We start from the raw sequence: 9434 nt of genomic DNA, 5'->3' as shown, positions 1-9434 counted from the left end.
ATACACAGGTACTGCAGCTACTGACAAATACCAAGTTGGTAAGAGGGAGTTGAGAGTTATTGTTTTTACCAGAGATTTGTAATATTTCACTTTATTTTAAGTGTGCAATGCAATGACTTTATGAAGACATGACAGATTATGTTATTCATAACCTTTTTTGTCAGAGTATGCATTACCATTGAAGAAGGAGTATATTTAGAGAAAAACATGTTGCTTTTGCTGATTTTATTGGATATGATTTTACTTTTGTGTCATATCGTCACATTATGTTCCAATGAATTATTGTAAATTTCAGTTCTCCTTCATAGTCTTGTTGATCCAGTCCACGTAGCTGGTGACTCTGGTATAGACTCCGTATGTTCCCTGCCGTCCGCAGTCAACCCCCCAGCTGACGATCCCAGCAGCCCAGAACCGTCCGTCGTCATCACTCATGGCGAAGGGGCTTCCACTGTCACCCTGACAGGAGTCCTTCCCACCTTCAGGGACTCCAGCACAAAACATGTTATTTGTCAGACTCGGTACATGTTCCCTCGTCCTCCTCGCCAAAGTGATTGAATTACTGCATGTATCCTGCTCGACCACAGGCAGCTGGACGTACTTAAGCTTATTTGTTAAAATCCGTCGTTTCTTCTCTACTGTGAGCCCGAAGCCTGACACCAGTCTGAAAAATAGATGTAGAAGAGACAGTGATGGTGAAGTCGATACAAAAAAGCAAATCAGAGCCTCCTGATTAGAAGATGGTGGTGTGGAAGCAAGTTCAAAGGACTGAGTTCACTGAACCACAGTACAAGCAGAGAAGATAAAATAATATACTATGGAGTTGTTTCTTTACCCCATCATGCCAATGACGTATGTGGCACCCTCTGCTGGCAAACATATTGGCATAACGGATGAGTTGAACGTGATTGGGTTCTGCAGTTTAATCAGAGCAATGTCATTGTTGTAGTCTTCATCAGTGGGGTTGCTGTATTCAGGGTGAACGTGGACTGAGGCAGCGAACACAGGAGAGCTCAACAGGGTTCTAACATTCGTGAGTCCCATGTAAACCTGCAGATCAACAGCACAGGGGGAAATACATTTCAATTCAAAAACATCGAGGCAAGGGGCATGCAGATAGCATCTATACCTGTCAGCTTACCCGTACAGACTCCTTTGGTGCTATATTTCCTTTATGTACGAGGGAAGTAGCTGCAGTCATAATCCAGCGGTCTGCAACCACCATGCCTCCTGCTCTGTGTCCATCTATACTCAGTAACACTTGCCAAGGGATGGTATTTTCTGGAGCTTCACTACCTCCAATGATCCTCTGGTAGGCAGGGATGAGGTTTGTAGGCTGGCCACAGACTGGATGAGACAGACATAAAGATAGGTTCACACAGATGTAGACTTCATATTTTAAATAAAAGAAATAATATTGGTTATCTCAGGTTGTTTCAATACCAGGTATACATGTTGGAGTGACATCGTTGTGTTTGGATCTCCACTTTCCATCTGCTTCACAGGTGAAATTTACTGAAGACCAGAGGAAACAAGATGATTTCATTTATTTCAAGTAAAGATGTATCAATCTTATTTAATTAATGATTTTGTCACAATAATATGTTAAATATCTCACCATTTACACCCCCAAGGAAAGAGTAAAACGGTTCATTGCAGTAATACTGAATAACAGAACGATACTGATTCTGAAAGCCAGACAGGAAGGTCACACCTCCATTCAGCAAAGGTTCAGGTTCTCCACAATCAATGACTGCAGAAAAACAAAACAAGAACATATTCTTATGTTGCTGCCAGTGACACAGGGAAATGCATTAGGTTGTAGTTGTTATATGACAGAAATATTGAGTAGTGTGCTTTTGAGGGTGTATTTTTTTTGCTGTGGACATTTGTTGATGATGCAGTTGCTGTATGTTTTCATCTTTGAGTGCACAGTTTAATCAGGCGTGTATTTTAAGCCTAGTATACGGCTGGATAGTGTACTAGATGTCATGTTATATTGTGGCCAAAATGTGACACGGATAGTCAGTGGTAGTGTCTACAATGTAAATTCCTGGATATTAAATGTTCATCTGCAAATGTTCTGTATTGGTCCCAGTAATATTTGTTTTTTAAGTTTACTGATTTTCGAATATCACATGATATGGTTAAGCTACATTTGAGTCAAAAAATGTTATAAAGACAGGAGCCACTTTAGCCACATTCCCCAGAAATGGTAATTTGACCTCTGGAAATGACATCATTAATCATGTATCTGCAGTTGTAAAACAGTTGCTGACTAAACAAGACGCCATATCTCTTTCACTTCATCCTTCACCTTGTGTGCTGTAGTCCAGGCTCCAGCCGTGACTCAGGCTTTCATCATCAGTGTGGTAGTCCAGTCTCACAGTACTGGAATTTGTAACTATCACACCTGGACTCTTTCTGCCACAAAGCTTCATGGGCTCTCTGCCTGGGATGGTCACCTCAAGGGAAGAAGTTGTGTAAAGTTCATTTATGTACACTGAGGCATCTCAGAGTTGTACTCTTTTTATTCTCATTCAATGTAAGAAAGACCTTTGCTAATACCTGCAGCCAGTGATGTAGACACCCGGGACCTTGCAAAGTGTTTACACTCACTATGTGAAAGTTGTTAGCGAAGTTGAGAGTGACAGTTAATCTGGGTTTCACAGAGATAATGTACTTGCAGGACAAATTTGGAGGTGAAGCGCCAGGATACCCAGGACTGGATAGATGTCCCTCTTGCTTGTCAAATATACAACCACCACAGGATACTGAACATGGAGCCAAGACATGTATTATTGGAGAAAGAGGAAGCGCTTCAGTACTTCACCTCAAAATAAAGTATCTCTTTTACACTGACTCGGCAGCCTTGCTCTAACTACTGAGCTTCACAGCATGGTACAAATTAAGGTACTTACTGTACAAAGCATTCATTTACTCACACAAACATGAGCGCTGGTCTAAATGAAGTTTGTAACCACTGTGGCAGGAGCAGCGATAAGAACCAGGGGTGTTGACGCAGATCTGAGAGCAGAGTGGACCTGATCCATCTCCAGGGTCTGGTTTTGAACACTCATCCACATCTGATAATGAGAAAGTAATTACACGGAAAACCTAACCTAAAGTTTCATTTAGGCTATTCATGTACATTCATATTGTTTGGCTTAGTTTTTAAGTGCTCTTGAACAAATTGACAAATTGATCATCCCAAATTGATGCTCTGGCAACATTGTTGTAAAACTTTCATGTCAATAAAGCCCCTTTGAATTGACAACAGTCATGGCAAATTCACTGCGATACAGGTACATCTTAGTTTGATTCTTTAGATGTTTTGGTAGTCTTATTTCCAGCTCAAGAGATACAGTTGTTATATATGTTGGTTAATATTGATCTTACTGACCAAAATACCTGGAAAAGCACCATGTTGATTAGATTTTAAGAATTTATCTTAAATTGGGGCTATAACGCATTACTGGGAAGAGAGAAGTGACCAGAAAAGCTCTACCTATTGCTTTGTAGGTAGCCGAGAAGCCAGTGTGTTGCTGAAGCTCTGGAGTGGAGTCACTTGTTTGGAAAATGAGAGTCAGTCTGTTTCCTGGAGAAAGGATCGACTCTTTGTCGGGGTGATCAGTTGAATCTTTCTGCCCACAAAACCTCCCCAAGACTTCTTGATCATGGAGAACCTGAGAAATGCAAAGAGCCAAAAAGACGTTGTTAGACCAACGATTAAACAGGGAGTTCAGAGCTCAGAGAGTCTTGTAGTTGAACAGCTGCTCCGTTATGTCAAAGGAGCCATTTTTGCCGTTTTCTAGCAACTACCAGGTAGTAGGAGACCCTGGAGTGGACCCAGTACAAGATGGAGAGATTATATACCCCATCCTTCTTGGGAATACCTCAGGATCTCAAAAACACTGATCTATTGTTTGGAATATTGTATAATATTCGGTTTCAATATGGCTCTGACCGTCAGAGAATTTTGATGGCAGTCCAGAGAAGTTTCAATATCCAGATGTTTTATGGTCAGCTGGATCTGGTAGCCCTCAGACACCCAGAGATCCCATTGCTTCAGCACATTGGGAAGGTAAGGCTGGGGATACTGAGGGGAATGGACCTCCCCATGCATTACAGGCTCAGAGTCCAGCAGCTGCCAGCTCTCACTCACTGGCAAACACAGAAACCTGAAATTAAACATAAACAGAGATTTTGAACTAAGGTGCGCATCCAGAGTTGATGCAAACAGAAAAAGAGCAAACACAGTGGCACGTTTTGGGTTTTTTTGGGTTTTTTTTACTCAACCATGTACTTTTGCTTTATATTTCACTGTGGTACTTAGCTTACTAACTAGAAGTTGATCACTCAACCTTAAAATAAACTTCCCTACAGTGCTATAGTGTAGTTCCAAACTAATAGGATGTATATACTGCACTTTAAAGACAAAAAATCATAAAAAAGAAAATTCACAGAAACATGCAACATGTAGGATTACCATATAACGGAGTAGGTCCATCCCATGACCGCAATAAGTTTATCTGAGTGTCACTGGCTAAATGTCTCTTGCACAAATGAACCATTGGTATCACACAGGCTGTGGTTGGATTTTGCAGTGGAATTTAACCTTCAGCATTTGTTTGTCATAGCAAAAGTAAACACATATGTTAGCACTACAGGAATGTACTGAAACCAAATAAAATGACCAAACATGTATCACCAATGTCCATTGAGAGCATGTTAACAACATTATACATAATTATGAAACAAATGAAAGACAATTAACGTGTGAGCCTCTTGGATCCCATATAGAATAACGCTTTTTTGGAGCCGTACGTTCTTCCTCTGCAGCCATGTTGGTTCTGACCCATAATGCTACTCACCTGTGACATCACCACACGGCATCACGACCTTTCCCACAATGCCCTGAACTAAACTGTGGTCTTGTTATATTCTACATTAAATAAAGTTTTTACATAAAAAGCAATACATTTTTGACCACACATTTGAAAAACCTTTTAGACACCTTTCTTGTCAACCTTTTCACTCTGTTAGCACCATATTTATTACAATTTTAATCACTTTTAACTACATTATGAACTCAAATAATCATGAATTTATGAAACATACACAATATACATTTTAATGAAACTGTCACCATGTGCATTAACATTGGAGAAGGAATATATTTAGAGCAGAATTAGTTTTCTTCTTTCAATTTCCATTCTCCTGCATAGTCTTGTTTATCCAGTCCAGGTAGTTAGTGACTTTAGTATATACTCTGTATCTCCCCTGCTGTCCACAGTCAACCCCCCAGCTAACAATCCCAGCAGCCCAGAACCGTCCGTCGTCATCCCTCAGGGCGAAGGGGCCTCCACTGTCACCTATACAGGTGTCCCTCCCACCTTCTGGGAGTCCAGCACAAAACATGTTATTTGTCAGACTTGGTACATTGCCCCTCGTCTTCTTCAGATTATCGACTGAATTATGGCATATCGTCTGCTCCACCACAGGGAGGTGCACATACTTCAGCTTCTTTGTTATCCGTGGCGGGTAAATTTCCATAATGCCAAAACCTGACACCATTCTGAAAAGAAGATTAACATGTTGGAACAGCAAGAGAAAAAAAGAAAAAAGAAAAAAATGCTAGATAAAATTATCAAAGAAAATAAATGAACCTCTGTAAAATGAATTATGTAGCATTATGGAATGAGAACTCTCAGTTGTTTGTTTACCCCATCATGTCAGTGACATTTGTGGCACCCTCTGCTGGCAGACATATTGGCATAATGGATGAGTTGAACGTCAATGGGTCTTGCAGTTTGATCAACGCAATGTCATTATTGTAGTCGCCACCTTTGGGGTTGTTGTAATCAGGGTGGATATGGACTGAAGCAGCATACACAGGAGTTCTCAAAAGTGGTTTAAGATCAGTATGTCCCATATAGATCTGCAAATTAACACCACAGGAGGAAATTAAAACACACTGAAGCAATGTGCATGTAGATAATATCTGTAACAGTGCACTTACCAGTACAGTCCCATTTGATACTGCTCCATTATGTGTTAGGTCATGAGCTGCTGTCATAATCCAGCGATCTGCAATCACCATGCCTCCTACTCTTATTCCATCTATATTCAGTAGCGCTTGCCAGGGGATGGTATTATCTGGAGCTCCACTGCCTCCAATGATCCTCTGATAGGTAGAGATGAGTTTTGTGGGCTGGCCACAGACTGGATGAGATAGACAAAAAAAAATAGGTTCACACAGACATAGACTTCACGTTTTAAAAAAAATAAAAAAGTAAAACAGGGTGTTTCAATACCAGGTATACATGTTGGAGTGACCCTGTGGTTGGATCTCCACTTTCTGTCTGCTTCACAGGTGAAACTAACTGAAGACAAGAAGAATATTAAAAATATATTTTTCAGTTAAGATACATCAAACATTTTATATTGTATTTATTATATTTTTGGAATAATATAGGTGAATAGCTCACTATTTGCATCCTCAGGGAGAGAGTAAAACGGTTCATTACAGTGATACTGAAAAACAGAACCGTACTGATTCTGAACTCCAGACAGGAAGGTCACCCCTCCATTCAGTAAGGGTTCGGGTTCTCCACAGTCATTTGCTGTAGAGGAACAAAACAAGGACATAATAATTTATCAACAGCCTTTATCCTTGGTTATAGCTCACAAGATGTAGTAGAAATATTCAGTTAAGACAGGAGTCACATCAAATGGATATTTGACCTGTAGAAAAGGACATGATAACATATATCATAACATATTGTAGTTGTAGATATGTGATTGTTGCTGGTCTGTCTCCCTTCATCACTCACATTGTGTGCTGTAGTCCAGGCTCCAGCCGTGACTCAGACCTTCATCTTCAGTGTGGTAGTCCAGTCTCACAATACTGGAATTTGTAGCTATGACACCTGGACTCTTTCTGCCACAAAGCTTGATGGGCTCGCTGCCTGGGATTGTCACCTCCAAGGGGAGGAGGGGAGGGGAGTAGAAAGTTTATTTATAGATATGTTGGTATATCAGAGGGGCCCCCTTTTTATTGTCATTTGCTGTAAGGAAGACCTTTGCCAATACCTGCAGCCAGTGATGTAGACACCTGGGGCCTTGTGGAGTGTTTACACTCTCTATGTGGAATTTGTCAGTAAAATTTAAAATGACATTGGATCTTGACTCCACAGAGATGATGTAATTGCAGGACAGAAAAGGAGGTGAGGGGCGAGGGTACCTTGGACTGGATAGGTGTCCCTCATGCTTGTCAAATACGGCAATATCACAGGACACTGGACATGACAAAAGCAAATATTATTGTAGAAAGCAGCGGCATAGACCTTGTCTATGCCGCTGAGCAGAATAACTGAGCAGAATCAATAATACATACATTAAGGTATGTTCAATGTCATGCATTTACCGTATATGTTACTTACTCAAACATGAGCGCTGGTCTAAATGAAGTTTGTAACCACTGTGGCAGGAGCAGTGATAAGAACCAAGAGTGTTGAAGCAGATCTGAGAGCAGAGTGGACCTGATCCATCTCCAGGGTCTGTTTTTGAACACTCATCAATGTCTGATAATAAGGAACAACTTTGTGAGTTTGAAGGTGACTCATGTCAGGCTGGTCAGCACAGGATCAACATTGTAATTTTATATACAGAGAAATCACATAATGACAGCAGTCGTGGTGAATTCACTGCGTTACAGGCACATTTCGATTTGAGTCTTTGAAAGTTTTGATGCTCTTATTTCCAGCACAAAGAAGCAGTTGTTACAGATATACAGTATATTGGTTGATATTGATCAGACTGACCAAAATGCCTGGTAAAACCCCATGTTAATGATGTTTTAAGGTTGGTATTCTCTTGAAGGGTTGGAGGAAGTAACGGATTGTAGAGAAAAGGGAAGTGATGATAAAGACTCTACCTATTGCCTTATAGGTGGCCGAGAAGCCAGTGTGTTGTTGGAGCTCAGACGTGGAGCCACTTGTTCGGAAAATGAGGGTCAGTCTGTTGCTTTGAGAAAGGATTGACTCTCTATCTGGGTGATCCGTTGAATTTTTCTGCCCACAAAACTCCCCCAAGACCTCTTGATCATGGAGAACCTGAAATGTGTAAAGAGCAAAATAGATATTGTAAGACTAGGTCGTGACAAGGCACTCTCTGACAAGCAGCAAACCACTGAATTCAGACAGGAACAAAACCTGGGTGCCATTTCTCCGCACTCATCCACGTCACTTCCACATTTGCAGGCCGCCCATTTCATCCCCGTGTGCCCAGTGAAAGGCAGAGCTTGCCAGTAAACAAGAGGTTACTGGATATCAGGAGAGTTACACAATAGGGACTGACCTGCAATGATTTCTAGTTTGTCAAAAAAGTGGTATAGTCCCTGATTCCAACTTGCGACCTGAATTTGCGCAGGTCATCAATATTCAAGTCAAAATTAAGTGATAAATATGAGACTAAAATTTCAGGTTCTGGACTAGAATATGAAAACTGGTTTTGGAATAGTGTATAATATTAGTTTGCAATACAGTATGGCTCTGACCGTCAGAGAGTCTTGAGAACAGCCTGGAGACACTTTAATATCCAGGTGTGTTAGAGACAGCTGGATACGGTAGCCCTCAGGAACTGAGAGGTCCCATTTCTTCAGCCGGTTGGGAGGGTATGGCCGGGGATACTGAGGGGAGTGGACCTCCCCATGCAATACAGACTCAGAGGCGGCCACCAACAAACACAGAAACCTGGAGTTGTGCATAAACAGAGTTGAAATAAAGGTGCAAGTCCAAAGCTGATGCAAACAGAAACAGAACAAACACAAAGAGACAATCATTAACTTTTGCAACCAGATCATATTGTTTTAGATTTGTATATGGTACTTTGAAATCATTTAAAATGAACCCCTTAACAATGCTCATAGACAGTGCTGTAGTGTAGTTCAACATTATTAGTATGTATAGACTGCACTTTTTCTTAAAGGTAGAAATTCATGAAAAAGAAAGACTCACTAAGACATGCAACATGAAGGTGTAAAACATCGGTCAAAGCTTACCATGTAACACAGACGGTCCATCCCATGTCTGCAGTAAGTGTGTCTCGGTTCGACTGCAGCTTTAGGCAAAATGTCTCATGCACACCTCGACCATTAACATTACACAGGCTGTAGTTTTAAGTCTGTTGCAATGGGATTTAGCCTCCAGGATTTGTTTGTCTTGGCAAAAGTAAATACAGGTATGAGCTGTAGAAGAACAGGGCCAATAATGGCTCAGTAAGTTTGACTTACAGAACTACAAGACCAAAACAGATTATGAGCACAGTGCACAGTACAGAGAAGACCCAAAAAGGTCAACGAAAGCAGAGCCTACTGTTTTTTGTGTGTTCATGGAGATAAAGTAAATAGTCCTTACAGTATGTAGTAGACACAC

The 9434-nt window shown here is 40.9% G+C and overlaps 1 protein-coding gene across 1 annotated transcript; it reads right to left on the bottom strand.

Moving 5' to 3' along the window:
- Positions 1 to 266: 266 nt before the first annotated feature.
- On the bottom strand, positions 267 to 9087 carry LOC311260108 (complement C1r subcomponent-like; the record flags this gene model as incomplete). Its single annotated transcript, XM_084357620.1, has 20 exons — positions 267 to 661; positions 833 to 1047; positions 1139 to 1422; positions 1463 to 1491; positions 1594 to 1813; positions 2315 to 2462; positions 2566 to 2771; positions 2943 to 3083; positions 3506 to 3683; positions 3965 to 4178; positions 5330 to 5575; positions 5724 to 5938; positions 6020 to 6222; positions 6549 to 6623; positions 6834 to 6981; positions 7138 to 7298; positions 7443 to 7583; positions 7937 to 8114; positions 8558 to 8753; positions 9062 to 9087. 20 exons carry the CDS (start codon positions 9085 to 9087, stop codon positions 292 to 294), a joined length of 3594 nt encoding a protein of 1197 aa, XP_084213746.1. The 3' UTR covers positions 267 to 291.
- Positions 9088 to 9434: the final 347 nt, after the last annotated feature.

This window comes from Pagrus pagrus, assembly GCF_965226575.1.
Source record: "Pagrus pagrus genome assembly, chromosome: 7".
NCBI lineage: Eukaryota > Metazoa > Chordata > Actinopteri > Spariformes > Sparidae > Pagrus > Pagrus pagrus.
Note: the sequence above shows the minus strand (reverse complement) of the source record. Positions and strands in the feature narration are given on the sequence as shown.